This window comes from Sardina pilchardus, chromosome 3, assembly GCF_963854185.1.
Source record: "Sardina pilchardus chromosome 3, fSarPil1.1, whole genome shotgun sequence".
Classification (NCBI taxonomy): domain Eukaryota; kingdom Metazoa; phylum Chordata; class Actinopteri; order Clupeiformes; family Clupeidae; genus Sardina; species Sardina pilchardus.
The window spans coordinates 39,635,309-39,654,593 of record NC_084996.1 but is presented as its reverse complement, the minus strand read 5'-3'; the positions used below and the strand labels follow the sequence as shown (position 1 = coordinate 39,654,593).

Sequence of the window (19,285 nt, the reverse complement as noted above, 5' to 3'; positions counted from 1 at the left end):
TAACCATTGAAACTACTCAACTATTGAACTGTTCAACCATTCCAACTGTCAGTTATCATCCACTATGCCTCCAGTCAACTACATGAAACCTCCATGTACCTAGCAACCAACATAGCAACCATTAAAATTAAGCGTTTATGACCGTTTCCAAAGCAACCAACATGATTATACTGCAGTAACTTCTTTTTTCCTGATAGTGGCCACCATGGATACCCTAGCAACAAATGTTTCAAAATAAAAGTCCTCACTAGCAAGTTAGCTAGTTAGCATGGTTAGCATTGTTAGCATAGTTAGCATTTTTAGCATAACTGCAAAAAATCATCAACTAAGTTAGCTAATCAACCTGGTTAGCATTGTTAGCAAATTTAGCATTGTTAGCATAGTTAGCATTTTTAGCATTGCTGCTAGAAATCATTGGTTAAGTTAGCTAATCAACCTGGTTAGCATTGTTAGTAAAGTTAGCATTGCTAGCATACTTAGCATTTTTAACGTAACTGTTAGAAATCATTAGCTAAGTTAGCTAATCAACATTTTAACATGAATAGAAATCATTAGTTAAGTTAGAACTGGAATGTTTCATCTTTAAACAGTCTACCTTCACACTATCAACTCTATGTAAACTATGCAACCACCATGTTTACCCTAGCTACACCTTAGTAACCATATCTACATTATCTATCTATTTCTGCATTTTCATGCACTGGTAATTCCTTGGAATTGCATTTCTAGTTGTAAATACAATCTGTTCCAGATTTTTCCTACCATTGGTCTAACTGGGTCTTCATTCATTATATTGCCCCAATATTTCTGTTAAAACAGGCATATGCGAGGGGTCTTATTCGGGTTCTTAGTAATCGGAATATGACCTTAAAGGAGAACTTGGCAATTATTTCAGCTTAATAAACCCGTTTAATATCATTTGGATGATTAAATTATCTATTCCGATGAAAATGGTGACTTTCACTGCTCCCCCTGGCGTCCCCAGGCCGAAAACTATCCTTGCAACACATTGGGACTTACCATCCCAGTAAGAGAAGTGAGAAACAGGAAACTCGTTTTAAATTGTGTTTCTTACCATGTAACATCCACATTGTTCAGCAGACCATATGCTAACCGTTTCGCTAGCTTGTAAACAAATCCATGTGCTTTATTGTATTTTTCCACAGTTAAAAAGAAACAGCATGCACACTTTCTCCAACAGAGGGGGAAATATAGGTAACTTTAATGAAATATACACATGCACATGTATACATCCACAAGTGATGATCATCTGGGTCAAGCTGATATTGTCATCTGTCAGATGTAGCACCCCATATGGATGGAGTTTTGCAAAATTATCTTTGTCATTTTGTAAACAAATCTACATGCACCGTGCCAAGTGGGAAAGGTGCTAGCTATGAGTGGTATTTATGAGAAAATTTCTCGAAGGTACACTATGCAGGTTTAGGTATTTTTGGTGACTGTAGAGCTTCCTTTACAGTCACAAAATATTTAGATTTTACTCTGCTGTTGTAAACAGCAAAATTATTGTGACTAACCCCCCCTGTACACAATGAAAATTCTTTTGTTGTGGAGGTGTCAGGCAAAAACAAATCTCCTAAGAGCTACATCTACTGAGAAGGTAATGTTTCACTGTCCTTGGGAGATTTGTCGGCCCGCCGTTCTTGAAGTTGCATGGCTGGTTTTCTCAGTAGCAACTTGCTACGACTATGCTGTGTAGCTATGCTAGGTGAAAGATTCACCTATCGCAAGTTTGTTTACTATCAAATTGGCTTTGTAACGGTGGAACTCTTGCAGAGTGTGGTTGTAAGAAAAAAACACTAGGCCTATGGCTTAACCTATATGACTGTACTGCAGACAGCAGTGGTGGTTGGAATAATTGATTACATGGAAATCTTGATCTGTGAGGAAAAACAGAACTTTCTGCCAGCTGAATAAAGTCAGATTGATCATTTAAGACTAGTTCACTGGACGACTAGCAGACTTAATGTTGTTTAATACTGTTAGTAAAGACATTCCACTATAAAAGAAAAGACACTCAATAGAGAATAGAGAAGATTAAAAAAAAAAAATAAAAACAGTAATTGCAGAGAACATGTAATTTAAGTAATACAGATAATTAAATCTAATCAGAAAGGGCTTTTTAAAACAAGTCCAACCATTCATTTAACTTCTGACTTATAAAAAATGTTGGTCAAATCAACAATTTTTGAAATGCTCATTACTTATGTTCCTCAGATCCAGGCCAGCAAGGTTATCAGGACTATCACATGTGATATTATTGTAAATAGTGACAACAGCATGGGGTTCCTCACCCTCAGCTAGTATTTCTACCTGTTGTGGACATGCCTGAGGTCTCTTGACACAATAATCCCTCAGAGGTAGAGCATGGCAGTCACATTTCCAGTGGTTTCCTGAAAGCCAGAGTTGGTCTAGGCTATTAGGAATGGCAGATGGAAGATTGGCAAGTGAATTGTCTTTCAAATTGAGATAACGCAATTTGGACAACATCTGCATGGTTCCATTCATTAAGTGGTCAAGCCGGTTTCCAGAGAGATCCAGCCAGGAAAGACGCTGAAGAGGCAGCAGAACTTCTGGATGAAGCTGACGAAGTTGATTATTTGACAGTAGTAAGTAGTCAAGATTCCTTAGTCCATAGAATGTCTGTGAGGAAAGGTGTGTGATCTTATTGAAACGTAGGTCAAGCTGTTGCAGGCCTTGCAGCTCCGAAAAGCTCTGGTGCTCTACTACAGAAATATTATTGTGATGAAGAAAAAGTCGTCTGAGACCTGTGAGGCCAATGAATGCTTGAGCTGTAATTTTTGACAGGCATCCTTTATCAAGATGGAGGCTGTGCAGCTTTGACATGCCCTTGAAAACTTGATCAGGTAGACTACGAAAACAGCTGCCAGACAGGTTGATTACAGCCACATGAGAAAGACCCAGGAAGGTACCCATACGTGCTGTTTGAACATGATTGTGTTCCAGCTCTAACATTTCTAGATGACCAAGTCCCTCAAAGATCCTTTCGCCCAAGACAATGATCCTGTTATGGCTAAGACGAAGTTCCTCAAGGTATTGCAAGTCACGAAATGTCCCAGGCCTGAGGCTGGTGATAGAATTGTTAGAGAGGCGTAGTACATGTAGACTATGAAGACCTATAAAGGTTTCCTCGTGGATTACTGCCAGTCGGTTGTTAGTTAGGTCTAACCATCGTAATGATTTCATTCCAAAAAATGCTCTGGGTGCAATTGTAGTAATTTGATTTTGTGCCAGGTAAAGTTTCTGCAGCTTTGAAAGCTTAAGAAATACATTGGCTTTGATAACCTTCAGATGATTTCCAGTAATATCTAACTCCTTGAGCTCTGTAAGGTGATGGAACAACTGTGGTTGCAGGTAAACTAGTCGATTTCCTGCAAGTACCAGCTCTCGCAGGCCTTGCAGATCCTGAAAAATATTTTCAGGTAACACAGCAAGTGAGTTCCATCCTAGATTTAGCAGCCACATATTAGAAAGACCAGCAAACAGTCTGTCTTCTATTCTTGAGAGCTGGTTATTGTGGAGGCTCAGTGAGGCCAGATTGGGTGTGTTTTGAAAAACAATACCTGGTAATGTTCGAATGTTGTTGCGCTCCAAATGTAAATGTGCCAATGAACGTAATCCTCTGAATACCTGCGCATCCAGTGTGTAAAGTTGACCATTTTGTAAGTTTAAAAAATCTAAGTGATTTAGATCTTTGAAGGTTGCAGCAGGCAGTGACATAACTAGATTTCCATCCAGCCATAATGAATGTGTGGACTTAGGAACATCAGAAGGTGCAAGGGTAAGATTGCGGGAGCTGCAGTATACACTGAGGTCAGAACTGTAGTCGTCAATGAGACAGGTGCAGCCTTTGGAGCATGGAATCGGAGTTTCAGTGGGTTTCTCTGTAGTGGTAGCTGAGTGTGCCCACATGACTGATGCTCCTAATATCCACAGCATTAGCAACACAGAAGAATGCATCTCAACTGAAAAAGTAAACATAAATAATTAATCAATCTTGCAGTATTTCAATATAGAGCACACACACACACACACACACACACACACACACACACACACACACACACACACACACACACACACACACACACACATTGTACACAGAAGTTAAAAGTTTAGACACACCTAAATTATTTATGGGTCAACCACCTTAAGTTAGACACTGGGATTGTCTTTTCAACAATCCTGAAAGCCGTACATATTGGCTGCTTTTCATGACAGATTACACAGTACATAGGCGGAGCAAGATATTTCATCTGGAGCCACTTCCAAGAACCTTACTCGAACAGGGTAAGAAGGGCCATAGCTCAGAATTTCACCACATATGCTATGATCTTGGCTCTATCAAGTTAGGAATGTGATTTTTGGGCACGTTTTCATGATCCTTAAACCCTTTCTGACGATATCAGGTACATTTTTAGCATTTCTGAGCATTTGTCTGGAGGAAATTGACCTTATTTCAGGTGTGTGCCTGTTTTTTTTCTGCTGCTGTTGGCCGGTTGCTACATACGCTCATCAATACGTCAACGACATGACTCGATCCCCATTTCACGCCCATAGACATGAACCACGACAAACTATCTTGCTTCGCCTATTAGGCCAGTCAATCTAGCTCAAAAAAGGGCCAAAAATGAAACTAATTGCAATAGTTATGGTTCATACTTTTTATTGATCCTTAGACCCTCCTGCATCACATATTAAAAATCTACCGATTTATATTTAGTGGAACATACTTTTTTTCAAGGTCAAAGGTAGCAATTTCCAGTGCATTTAGCCATAGGGATTTACTACAGGTGAAATGGGTAAAATTAAAAACTATAGATATCAAATTTATAATTTCACAGTTATTTACTCACATTAAGGCAAACATTGTTTGTATTGCAAGTTTTCCGAAATGTGATGTCAAAATCAATGTGTTTCAATGGAAGTACATTATAGAACAAATGATTGTCAATGATATGGTATGATGGAAGTATCTCAATGCATGCCAAGTCACATAAGGAAGATATTGACCTTTAGACAACATATCAAGTGACTTGGCATGCATTGAGATACTTCCATCATACCATATCATTGACAATAATTTGTTCTATAATGTACTTCCATTGAAACGCATTGATGTTGACTTGACTTATTTCCTAATTTTTGAGGTGATATGAAGTGATATTCCCTTTGTATAGGCTTTTGGTATCCAATATATAAGCAAAATGCAGCAAGTATTTTGAAGCTGACTGTACCTGTTGTTCAGATTTAGCTTTCTAGAAATATGCAAATTATCGTATATTTAAGTAAACCCTTAAGGCGCCAGAGGTTTTTTCCTAAAACGTTTGATTTTGACATCTTAATTTCAAAAGGCTATAACGTAAAAGTGATAAGAGATAAGAGGCTTTCTGTAAATTAGAGAAATATTAAGGATGGCCCAAAGTTTATGTAGGGATTCAATTTACCCATCTAATTTGCATATTATGACGTCATATGGTGGCCGCCATCTTGGATTTTAGAATTTTCATGAAATGTTTTTTTTTCTTTTTTTAACTGACAGACATACAAATCACAAGGACATGAACACACAACCAGAACACACATTGTAGCATACTAAATGATCCGGGAAATACTAAATAAACAGTATAAATCATTACTAATAAATGGCAAGATGATGGGAATAATGTTGATGGGAATTTGAATTTAGCAGGCCTTTTGCTGTAGAGATAATGAATCCCTACTCATCTAGATGACACTTCTTGTAGTGTTTCATAGTGTGGTACTTCCAGGCCCGGGGTGGGCAATCGGGAGAATCGGGAGATTTCCTGCTGGGCCGCTTCGCTTTTGGGCCGGTCGAGATTTTTTATTTATTTTTTATTTTTTTACATTTGTCACGTTAGTCCATCTTCTCTTAAAGTAGGCTACACTACAGACGTTCCGCATTCTGAGACCGCAGCCTCACGAGCTGTAGCCTACCATGCGAGGGAGTTCTCCCCTCCCAAGATAGAGTTGGTTGGGTCCATATCACGTCTTTTCCAAAATATGATTTCTCACATAGGCTACCAATAACAGGGCCGGTGCCGCAACTGTACGCACCAGGGTTTCCAGCAAGTGTAAAATACATTTCTAAGCTGTCTCATCACCAGGCTATTTGCTACGATATTTACCTCTGTTACAACAAGTCATGATTTATGCCTATTGAACTTTTATTTAGACTTTGATTTAGAAAGCAAGTTCATTATTGTTGGGCTGCTATTAGAATGGAAGCTTATATAATAATTTAGCCCAAAGTTGGATAACATGTAGAAATTTGCTGCAATTTCAAAACCGGATTAGCCTACTTGGGATCAACGTATTGTACAGAGGAATGATTAATATCCTCGTCTGCTGTTCATTTTGATATAGGCTATGGTTAGCTATGTGTTGACTAGAGTTTGGGAGATATAGGCTACCACCAAGAGTAATGGGGGTGGAGGTGGATGAAGCTCTGTGTGCACAATGGAAATAGCCTAGGATTAAACTGAAAACCAACAATAATTTTCGTTTATCACAGCACCACCTAATTGCTAATATCGTTTGAAAGCTCAAGTCCAGCCCTTCCACGATATCTATTTATTTGTGATAAGTACTCTGTGAGCAAATAGGCTAAACAGAGAATGTGAATTTGGACAGGGTCGGACTGGGAACAAAATTCGGCCCTGGCATTTTTCTTCTGGACCGGCCCACCACTGGACCGACGACACAAAGATGGCCGATTTTCAAGATGGCCGCTATTTCTGTCAAATGCTCATTATGTCGATCGTTCAAACTGTGATGAAGACATAACATTTTGTGAAAATACTCTCTTAAGGATGTTTTATGGAGAACGGTGCTTGTCCCTCAAAAAAATCAAGATGGCCGCCACTATTTTTCAAGATGGCCGCCATTTCTCTTAAATCCTTACATCAATTTATGAGAGGATGATGCTATCATCAAGATTGGTACAAACCTTCTTCAATGAACATTCTTGTGGAAAAAAGTGTATGCCACCCAAAAATTCAAGATGGCCACCATTTTCAAGATGGCCACCTTTTCTGTCAGAGTTCAGTGTGTAAAGGAAGGTTTTGGTTAATAAAGTGAACGTCATTACACAACCAGGGCACACTGGTGACTTCAGTGCCGTGGAACTCAACGTGGGGTTCAAAATTTTATTTAAAACAATTTGTTGATGTCCCCACACACACCAGGGAACACACCTTGGACCTGGTCATTACAAACTCTCACCAATCTGCAGGTGTATGATCTAGGTGTGTCTGATCACAAGGCCATTTCTATGGATCTGCAATCCCCATCCAGCCTCTCCAAGCCTAAGCAGAATATATGTTTCAGAAACCTAAAAAACATAAACCCAGAACTCTTGGCAGCAGACATTCAACATCAGCCATCTGAGCAGCCTCCTGGACCTCCATGCCCCTGTTAAAATCAGAATAGTCACCTTCACCTGCCCAGCTCCATGGTTCACAAATGAGCTTTGTAAAATGAAGGCAGCAGGATGGGTCCTTGAGCGGCAAAGCCTCTGGCCTCACTGTCCACAAACTACCGGGAGCAACAACTCAAATAGTCCCTCGAAGATGTATGATCACAGTTTTACTCCGATGGCATCAGAAACAGTCCAGGAAATTCCAAGGAGCTTTACTCCACTGTCAATCTCCTTCTGAAACCACCCCCCCCCCAACACACACACACACACACACACTTACTGCCATTACAGAAGAGCAGTAAAATAAATTAATGGATTTTTAAAAAAATTGCACATATTCACTCTGCCCTTTCTGGGACGGATTGGTCGCTGCTGGCAGCTGAGAGAAGCCGGCTTCCATTGAAAATGAATGACTTCCGGAATCTTTGGAAGCTCAAGTTGCCGGCGGTGTGAACGCACAGTAACTGTTCCTCCTACATCTCCCAACCCCTAAACTGCTTTCCTGAGGTTTCATCTGAAGAGGTGCAGAACATCATCAGGAAGATGAAATCCTCCACCTGTCCCCTGGACCCTCTCCCAACCTCCCTGGTGAAAACCCATATCACTGTCCTTACCCACCTGACCACCGCTATTATAAATCATTCCCTCCAAACTGGTCACGTTCCTCCTGCCTTAAAAAAATGCAAAATCAGACCATTGCTCAACAAACCCACTCTTGATCCAGAAGACCTGTCCAAGTACTGGCCCACCTCCAATCTTCCCTTCATATCGAAAGTGCTTGAGAAAGCAGTTGCCACCCACCTTCAAGACCACCAACTCTTTTAATTTCAGTCCGGTTTCTGCTCTGCCCACAGCACAGACTGCCCTCATCAGAATCAAAAATGACCTCCTCATCTCATCTGATGGTGGCTCTCCCTTCCTTCTCATCCTCCTGGACCTTTCTGTTGCATTTGATACTTTTGACCATGACATCGTTTTAAACCGGCTCCACCGTACGTCTGGACTCAATGACACTGCTCTCAGTTGGTTCAAAACATACCTCACAAAACGGACAGAATACATCTCCCTGGGTCACTCCAGATCAAATACACACACAGTCACCTGTGGCGTCCCCCAGGGTTCAGCCCTTGGCCAAATCATCAGTCAGCAAAAAAAATCATTCTGCTGCTATGCTGTCTTTCCACATCCCTTTGGAGGGATGTGGAAAGACTGTGTTCATTTCAGGACCCATTCCAACAATTGGTTGTGGCGATGAACGTTTCAGCAGACTTCTCAGCCTCAATGACTGGCTTCAGTACACTTGCAGAGAACATGGCGTGAGTTTTATTGACAACTTTAACGTGTTCTGGCACAAAGACGCTTTTTATAAATCCGATGGAATTCATCCAAACCGTATGGGCTCACGTGTACTTGCGGATAATGTGATGCACGCCGTCCATGCCAGCCGCCAACACCTGCGTAATAATTGACTGAATACTACAGCCTCACTACCTGAATACCTCGGAAGGCCAACCTACTCGAACTCTGTTGAGGAAGCAGTCAATGTCGCTAGTGCCCCCTGTTTTTCCCTCCAGGAACTTCCCGTTCCTGCAGCCCCCATTTCCCTCTGCTGTCCCATTCCCGTATTGACAACATACAGGAAGAATCCAATACATCGTGCTCATGGGGTAAACAGACTTAATCTGAGAACAATATCACCCCATACTGTTCAAGAAGGTCATGGGTCTACTCCAGTGCTAGTAAAACTGGCTCTGTTGAATGTCAGATCTCTTCTTAATAAGTCTTTTTTAATTAATGATCTTATCTGTTCTTATAACTTGGATTTTATGTTTCTAACAGAGACATGGTTGGATCAGGCCAGCAATGCTCCTACACTCATTGAATCAGCCCCTCCTAATTTTAATTATTTGAGTGTTACTCGTGGAAATAAAAAAGGGGGTGGGATAGCTACAATATTTAGAGCATCATTTCAATGTAAGCAGACATGCTTTGGAGACTTTTCATCATTTGAATATTTAAGCGCAATCTTTAGATGTTCATCTCAAATTCTATTGCTTACCATTTACAGGCCCCCAAAACACTCAGCTAAAGTATTCCTTGAAGAACTAGGTGAACTGTTATCAGCCATTTGCATAGAGTTCGACTATATCATCATTTCAGGGGACTTCAATATGCACATTGATAATCCAGAAAACGTCTATGCAAATGAGCTACTCACACTAATTGACACCTTCAGTTTAACACAGCATGTACAAGGGCCTACACACTCTCATGGACATACGCTCGACCTTGTCATCACAAAGGGCCTGAATATCACCTTAGCTGTAAAAGACTTAGCGCTGTCTGATCATTTATGTATTTTCTTTGATGTGTTTATATCCCCACAAATTCAGAACAGCTGTATAATGACAAGGAAAAGAATTATAAATGATCACACCTGTGTTCTTTTTAAAAATGCACTCCCTGATACCTTGAGCCCACCATCTGATTCTGTAGACATTTTAATGGATGATTTTAACTCAAAAATGAGTAATATAATGGATGACATTGCTCCTTTTAAACTTAAAAGAGTCACTGAGAAGCAGAAAGCTCCATGGAAATATAATCCAACAGTGAATCTTTTAAAGAGAGAGTGTCGGCGGACTGAAAGAAAATGGCGTAAATCAAAACTTCCCATCCATCTTGAAATCCACAAAGAAATGCTGCGCAAATACAATTCTGAAACCTGTAAGGCCCGACAGTTGTTCTTTTCAAATATCATCACCAAAAATATTAACAATGCTAGAGTTCTTTTTTCAACAGTTGAAAAATTAACCAAACCCCCTACGCACCTAGCACCTGATCTTATTTCAATAGAAAAGTGCAATGAATTTGCGACATTTTTTAAGGGCAAAATTGATAAAATAAGGCTGAATATAACACAGTCGCAGACCACTCCTGAGCCTACAGCTACAAAAAGGGAAGCACCTTATTTTATGTCTGATTTTAGCTTGGTGGACGCTGACATTTTTAATAAAACAGTACAAAGCCTCAGTTCTTCTTCATGTGAACTAGATATTCTGCCCACCAGCTTTTTTAAATCTGTTACTCACCTTTTAACAACAGACCTTCTTAGAATCACACATCATTAATGACAGGCACATTTCCCAGCTCCCTGAAAACTGCTGTTTTAAAGCCCCTGTTGAAAAAGAATAACCTAGATGCCTCAATTTTAAATAACTATAGGCCCATATCCAATCTGCCATTCATAGGTAAAATTATTGAAAAAATTGTTTTTAACCAGCTGACGGCATTTTTAACACAAACAAACTATTTTGATGACTTTCAGTCAGGCTTTCGTGCAAACCATAGCACAGAAACAGCACTAGTGAAAGTGGTCAACGACATACGCCTCAACACAGACGCTGGTAAAGCATCGGTCCTTGTGTTGTTGGACCTCAGTGCAGCGTTTGACACAGTTGATCACTACATTTTACTTAAGCGACTAGAAAACTGGGTTGGCTTCTCGGGTGCTGTTCTCAAGTGGCTAGCATCCTATCTTCAAGACAGGAGTTTTTATGTTTCATTGGGAAATTGTACCTCAGCACCCACATCCCTACCATGTGGAGTCCCCCAAGGCTCAATTCTGGGTCCACTTCTTTTTAAAGGGATATTCCGCCATTTTTGGAAATACGCTCATTTTCCACCTCCCCTCGAGCAAAACAATCGATATTTACCTTGTTCCCGTTCATCCAGCCATTCTGTGAGTCTGGCGATACAACTTTTAGCTTCAGCCTAGCATAGATCATTAAATTGGATTAGACCATTAGCTTCTCGCCTGCTAGCTTCATGTTTAAAAGTGACTAAGATTTCTGGTAATTTTCCCAATTAAAACGTGTCTCCTCTCAAGTTAGAAAGTGCAATAAGACCAACTGAAAATGAAACCTGGCGTTTTTCTAGGCTGATTTGACATGGAACTACACTCTCATCTGGCGTACTAATCAAGGCAATTTGCAAACGTACCATAGGCGCAGTGATATCGTACTCAGCATCTGAAAATAGTCCCCATAGACAACAAGCAGTAGTAGTGCCAGTAGCTGCAAGTTGCCTTGATTATTACGCCAGATGAGAGTGTAGTTCCATGTCAAATCAGCCTAGAAAAACGCCAGGTTTCATTTTTTTATTTTATTTGAATTGTTTTACACCTGGTTTTATGGTTAATTTTAATGACCATTATATTGACTGAGTGATTATATACAGTGGGTATAGTAAGTATTCACACCCATGCTAAAGTTGACTAAAAAGAGGAATATAAAATCATCTTTTGAGAATTGATAGTAATGCCTTAATTCAAAAAATGAGTAAAAATCAAACCGCTAAGGACACAAATTTTCTTTGTGATTGAAGAATGTATCGTAAATAGATAAATGTTCTTCCTTAAATACAGGTTGCATAAGTATTCAACCCCTAAGTTAAATTCCCATAGGAGCAGGAGGAGTTTTTATATGTTTTTATTTTTAAAGGCCAGCTATTTCATGGATCCAGGATAATATGCATCCTGATAAAGTTCCCTTGGCCTGTTTGATTTGCATTGAGCTCAATGAGCATCAAACAGGCTAATTGGCTAACTGTAAAAAGCACCATGCCAATCTCTAGCTATGGTGAAGGGTATGTGATGATGTGGGGCTATTTTAATTCCAAAGGCCAAGGGAACTTTATCAGGATGCATAATATCCTGGATCCATGAAATAGCTGGCCTTTAAAAATAAAAACATATAAAAAATCCTCCTGCTCCTATGGGAATTTAACATAGGGGTTGAATACTTATGCAACCTGTATTTAAGGAAGAACATTTATCTATTTACGATACATTCTTCAATCACAAAGAAAATTAGTGTCCTTAGCCGTTTGATTTTTACTCATTTTTTGAATTAAGGCATTACAATCAATTCTCAAAAGATGATTTTATATTCCTCTTTTTAGTCAACTTTAGCATGGGTGTGAATACTTACTATACCCACTGTATTTGTGTATATCTGTGTGAAGCACTTTGAATTGCACTTGTGTATGAAATGTGCTATATAAATAAATTGCCTTGCCTTGCCTTGCCTATGCTGATGAGACACAGCTCTATGTAAATGCCACAGCTGCAACCCCATCCTCACAGTCATCCCCATCAAAACAACTCATCTCCTGTCTGGAGGAGATAAAGGTATGGATGGAGCACACCTTCCTCCAACTTAACAGACATCCTGGTTGCCACCCCTCAGCAAACCAATTCATCATCCATAACCAGCATCACCTTTTCTGGCTCAAACATCCCCCTCTCATCAACAGTCACAACTCTTTGTGTAAAAAAGGACTCCCAGCTCACCTTTGAAGCCCATATAAATCACCTCTGCAAGACCTTCTACCACCTCTGTAACATTTCCAAACTCCACCCCATTCTCTTTCAGATGCCGAAAAGCTGTCTCATGCCTTTGTCTCCTCCAGATTGGACTACTGTAACATACTTCTCATTAGGATCCCTAGCAAGAGTCTGCAGAGACTTACATCCAAAAGTAGAGAGAGTACATCCAAATCTCACCCCAAAAATCAACCCACAAAACACAACACACTCCCTCCGCTCCACTCACTCACACCTCCTCATACCCAGAACCAGACTCAGGATCATGGGAGATTGGGCCTTCTGTGCTCCTGCCCGACATCTGTGGAATGCTCTCCCTGACACCTTCAGGGCATCACAATCCATTGACTGTTTCAAAAAAGGTCTAAAGACATTTCCTTTTTCTAACAGTGGTCCCTCCTCTCTGTGGACTGCACCTTGTCATGGTGGAGAGGCTTGTGTACTCTAATGAACCTGAGAGCTATGCCGGCATGGATTCTATATCCCTGGCAAGTTTAACTAAGCCGGATAGGTCAAAGGAGAGGAGGCAGACAAAGCAGACATTATGGCTATTTGACAGCAAATGGTGGCCATCTTGAAAATGGTTGTCATCCTGAATTCTTGAGTGGCACATACATTTTCCCCCAAAAAGTGTTCTTTGATGAGTATTTGTGCCTTGCATCACCATATGAAAAATTGAAATAATTAATATTGTACAGGAACGGTGGCCATCTTTAAAAATGGCAGCCATCTTGAATTTGGGACAAGCATCTTTTCCCATCCATTATCATGTCCTTTAGAGAGTATTTACATCAAATGTTATGCTTGGATCACTGATGAATGATTTATAATAACCATTGAATAGCAATGGCGAATTTAAGAGAAATGGCGGCCATCTTGAAAAATGGTGGTGGCCATCTTGATTTTTTTTTTAGACATGCACCGTTCTCCAAAAAACATTGTTAAGAGACTATTTTCACAAAATGTTATGCCTTCATCACAGTTTGAACAATCAACATAATGAGCATTTGACAGAAATAGCGCCCATCTTGAAAAATGGCCGCCATATTGAATTTTTGAGTGGCCAGCGCCTTTTTCCAGAATAATGGCCCTGAGAGAGTATCTGTGCCAAATTTCATGCTTCTATACCAAAGTGAACGATTTTTTCACTAATCTGCTGTACTATAGGCTATAGTTCAGGTCTTAGTGTTGGCCACTGTGCACTTCACAAAATGTAATTTAGTAGGGGGGTCCGGGGGCATGCCCCCCCGGCAGAATTTTAAAAAAAAAATAATCCCTTAAATGACGACATCTGATGACTTTTATGAGAATTATTGATACATTGAGATACATGTTTCATTATAGCAATAAGGCCTAAAGAAAACTCATTTATAATGGAGCAAAGTAGCTAGGCCTACTCTAAACCAGATATGACTGAAATATATAGACTATCATGATCATTTTGCCAACAATGTTTTGTTTGAACTTAAACCAACATTAAGTTCAAATTTTGACTACATTGTTTAGTATAGGCCTACTTGATGATAATATATAGCCTGCCCCCTTACAGTCCTCTAGTCCTGTACAATAGCCTATAGTGAACCATAGGCCTATTGATGATGCTGATTGAAGAGGTTGCTTGAAGGTTGTTGATATTTAAGTTCCATAGAAAATCAAATTGCACCACTCCCTCTCCTTCCAAAGTAACATGTCCTACACCTCTCCTCCTACAATAAATCGTAGGCCTTACTGTTATAGGCTACTATTCATTCTTTCTTTTTTCACAGCTTTGTTTATGAGTTGAGCATACATTTTATATATGTAGATATTTTGTATACAAGTGTTGTCAAATGATTACATTACTTGTAGATTTTTAAATATTAATATGTATATATGTATATCCCAATACAAATGTTTGTGAATATTAAGTTGAATTGCCTTAAAATAATTTCAGAATGCAATCTTGTTATCCAATATCCATTTGTTTCAGTGTTGTCTTCTTACTCTTGTAGTTCTAATAGTTACTGCTTGTTTGTGAATGTTTTAAGTGTTATACATTGGTTCCTGGCGATTTAAAATAAAATGTATTTTTTTTCCCTTTAGAAAACTTAACATGTGTCAGTGTCTTTTCTCTATTCTTGTTTTTGTAACAGAATGATACACAGGGAGAAACATTCTCCATCAAAGAAGTAACTAGTAACTGTAATTGACCAATTTTCAGTAACTTGCCCAACACTGAAGAAAATAGAAGCACTTTGGGGGGGGAAATCCACTTTTACCTTTTTAAAGAATATACAGTGCCCTCCAAAAGTATTGGAACACATGCTAAAGTTGACAATATAAAATCTTTTTTTGAAAATTGATCTTAATATCTTAAATGAAGAAATGAGGAAATATTCTACCTTTAAGGACATCAATTTTCTTTGTGAATCAATAATGTATTGTAAAAAAATAAATGGGTCATAAGTATTGGAACGCCGATGTTAAATTCCCATAGACACCCTGATAAAGTCCCTTGAGCATTGAGCTCAATGAGAATGAAACCAGCTAATTAGCTAACAGCTGATAACTGAAACAAAACCATGTCGATCTCTTATAGTATGATGAAGGGTTGTGATGATGTGGGGTTATTATAATTCCAAAGGCCAAGGGGACTTTATCAGGGTGCAGTGTCCTGTATCCATGAAATAACCGGCCTTTAAAAATAAAAATCTCCCTGTCCTATGGGAATTTAACATAGGTGTTCCAATAGGCTACTTATGACCCCTGCATTTTAAGGAAAATCATTTATTAATTAACAATACATTATTGATTCACAAGGAAGATTTACTGTTAAGCCCAAAATGATCAGCCCCCCTGAAATGTTTGAACATTACTCTAAAATTCTCCCTAAATTTTTCATCCCTGATCAAATTCGAAAAATCAAACATTCGCCAGTGTTATTATGTAGAATCTGGTGCATTTTGGAGTGTTTGTATTATTATTAGGAATGGTTAATCTCAAATTGTGTGAAAAGTGGAGTGGTCAAAATTAATAGCCCCCATGTGATTTTTTTTGCTTTAAAACACACACGACCAACCTGTCACCTTTCAAGCCGCACCTTTGCAGTCAGTTAATGTCCAGACAACACCTGAACACCCAATCAGCATTGATTGTTTACCTAAAGACTTCAAGGAACAGGCCTACAGGCACTTGAACACCTGTCTGAGAGGGGACTGCCTTTACAGGCATGCTGAAGATAAGGGAAATCTGTCTGGACCTCAGAAAGAACATCATTGAGGCCTATAATATGGAGAAAGGCTATACTGTAATCTCTAGATGCTTCACAGTCTGTAGAACAGCTGTGCAAGGCATCATTACAAAGTACAAAGAGTTCCAAGTTTGCGCATAACAAACCTAAGTGTGGATGAAAATGCTAAATATCTCAATCTAGAGAGAAAAATCATCAGGGATGTTAGCAAGCATCCCTGCACATGCGCCAAAATGATAGTTGCTGACCTTGAGACCTCTGAGGTTAAAGTCTTGAAGAAGACTGTAGCGAGGGATTTTTATTGTAGAGGCCTTCAAGGTCATCGGCCGAGAAAAAACCTATTACTCCAAAAGAGGCGCTTCAAAGTCAGACGGAACTTTGCCCATTAAAAGCTAAAAATGAGTTTTGGAAAACTGTCCTTTGGTCTAATGACAATAAACTGGAGCGGTTTGGGCACATGGATGTTGCCTATGTTTGGCGAAAAAAGGGAAGGCCTACAAGCATAAAAATACAGTTCCCACAGTGAAGCATGGTGGTGGGAGCATCATGTTATGGTCTCAGGTACAGGGAGCCTTGTTTGTGTGCATGGGATCATGAAAAAGAAAGATTATGATGACCTTTTGAGGGATAACATCAAGACGTCTGCTCTTAGTCTAGGCTTAGGTCACCACCAGGTCCTTCAGCATGATAAACCCAAAGCATAGTGAAAAGTGGTCTAAAACGCCCCAAAGGATACACAATCAAGGTGCTGGAATAGCCTACACAGAGACTAGACCTCAACCCCATTGAGAATCTGTGGCACGTGCTTAAAGCAAGAGTCCATACAAGAAAACCATGCAGTTTGGATGAGCTGGAGCTAAAGAGTGCTTAAGAGATATGTGCCAACCTAGTAAAAGACTATTCAAAGAAGTTGTTGTCAGTTGAAGCAAAGAAAGGCTACACTATTGACTATTAATGGTCTGGGGGCTAATAATTTTGAACATGTCAATTCTTGCTTTTCTTGTCACAAATCAGAGCATGAGTAAAAAATGATCATCAAACTTAGTGGGCATACTGTCTTTGCTCTTCTGTGATCATATAAACTAGGCACATTTTTGAAAATGGTCATTTTCATGTATAAACAAAGGATTATGTCTGAATTCATAAGGGGGGCTAATCATTTTGGGCTTAACTGTATGTCCATAAAGGTTGAATATTTCCTATTTTTTTCATTTAAGGCGTAAGATCAATTTGCAAAAGAATATTTTATATTCTCAACTTTAGCATGTGTTCCAATACTTTTGGAGGGCACTGTAGTGTAAAAATGGACAAAAAACCAAATTATAAGCTGACAACCTTGCTAGACCTCATGTTGAGGAGTTAAATATTAATACTGGATAGGTTGTGTCTGAATTCATAAGGGGGGCTAATCATTTTGGGCTTAACTGTATGTCCATAAAGGTTGAATATTTCCTATTTTTTTCATTTAAGGTGTAAGATCAATTTGCAAAAGAATATTTTATATTCTCAACTTTAGCATGTGTTCCAATACTTTTGGAGGGCACTGTAGTGTAAAAATGGACAAAAAACCAAATTATAAGCTGACAACCTTGCTAGACCTCATGTTGAGGAGTTAAATATTAATACTGGATAGGTTGTATGCTTGTATCAAAAAGTGTCCGACAAAGTTTTAATATCAGCTTTGGCCCCCTGACTAGTTGTGTAAAAAGCATGCAAAATTATTTTCACTGGTTATTTTAATCCCACTAAATTGGCTAATTATGTCACTCATCATGGTTATTGGATCTTGCATATTGGAACTAACATATTTTGGTTACCTTAAGATAACGACTTCAGACAAATAGTGTTATTGCGGTTTCAGTTGCTTAAGGCTTGTGGTTTTCTATAGTAGATAGAAGTGATCCATATGTGTTACCATTTTGTAGATTTTATTTTTAAGCCAGAGACTACTAGCAGTCTAATCTGTAAAAAATCAAACTAAGAGGCTCACTGCAACTTCAGCTAAAAGGAGAACTCTTTCATTTTCAGGGGCTTAAACTGAGTAGCCACTATAATAGAACCATGATCTTTATTCAAAGTTAATTCAAGTTCAGCTTACAACATTTATTGTGCTTCCAATTGTATCCTGATATTTTTGTCTATATAACACTGACAAACAGTGAAGAATGAACAACTGCAACTTAACCTTTACCACCACCATGATTTTTATAATATAGATTTGAGGTAAAGCGCAGGGACATGTTTGTACCTGCGGATCCCTGTCCTACTAACTTTAAGGATAAAGTACTGCAGCTTTCAGTGTTATTATTATTATTATTATTATTATTATTATTATTAGCATTTGATTTACTATTATCATTTTATCATTACTATTCAATATTAAATATTTAAGTTAGCAAATATCTTTATGATGTAGCTACTACAAAAATCATGTAATTATCTGGGAACCTACCTTTTGCCTCAACAACTTACGTGAAGATAAAGAAGAACACACCAAAAGACTAGAATGTAGGTGAAAAGATTAACCTACCTTTGCCTTCAAAGTCACTGTCCACTGTCTCTACTCAGTAACAAAATTAACCTCTTATTACCCTACCAGTGACATTTGTTTCCAAATACCCTGTAATGTTACATGCTAAGATAAAAAATATATTTAATTTAAAGGTTTTAAGGTTATTTGTTTGGTATCTTTCTGTGCTTGGCTTTTTTTTTTAATAGTAATCATTATTATTATTATTATTACAGTAGTAGTAGTAGTAGTAGTAGTAGTAGTATGACATGACACTGTGCTGCTTCTCAAAACAGCTTCCTATCTTTACCACTGCTGCATTGAAGGAGATTCAGAGATGTCAGTAAATGCTAAATTAGTTTTTCTGGATGCATTGAAATATTTTTAAACTAAGTTACCAAACCTGTGCTATGTTGAGAACTGTTGCAACACAATCATTAGAATTGTTTAGAAATGTAGTTGGACTTTTACTTCATTTCTCTTCTGTGTAGCTTAATCCTGGGCACTGACCAGCTGGATTGTGTCCAAGAGATTTCCCAGAGTTCAACTGCCACCAGACTTTGGAGAGAGGATAGTTGACAGGCCAGCTGAACTTTGGATTTGTAGGCTTTGCCAGTTAGTATGACATTTGCAGGACTCATTGGTTTAGCATTTTTAGTTAATGGTGATGACTGTTAA

General features: G+C 38.8%; 1 protein-coding gene across 3 annotated transcripts; it reads right to left on the bottom strand.

Moving 5' to 3' along the window:
• Positions 1-1,200: 1,200 nt before the first annotated feature.
• On the bottom strand, positions 1,201-18,640 carry igfals (insulin-like growth factor binding protein, acid labile subunit). 3 transcript variants are annotated; one of them, XM_062533286.1, is made up of 2 exons: positions 18,629-18,640; positions 1,201-4,007 (listed from the first exon to the last, which is right to left on the bottom strand). In XM_062533286.1, the coding sequence occupies exon 2, from the start codon at positions 4,000-4,002 to the stop codon at positions 2,200-2,202; it is 1,803 nt and encodes a 600-aa protein (XP_062389270.1). In that variant the 5' UTR covers positions 4,003-4,007; positions 18,629-18,640; the 3' UTR covers positions 1,201-2,199. The 3 variants fall into 3 exon arrangements, with proteins under 3 accessions (XP_062389270.1, XP_062389268.1, XP_062389269.1); XM_062533284.1 differs by lacking the exon at positions 18,629-18,640 and adding an exon at positions 18,551-18,618; XM_062533285.1 differs by lacking the exon at positions 18,629-18,640 and adding an exon at positions 18,571-18,611.
• Positions 18,641-19,285: the final 645 nt, after the last annotated feature.

Excerpts from the sequence above, each read along its gene's own strand:
- igfals (XM_062533286.1), bottom strand. The coding sequence starts at position 4,002 with ATGCATTCTTCTGTGTTGCTAATGCTGTGGATATTAGGAGCATCAGTC.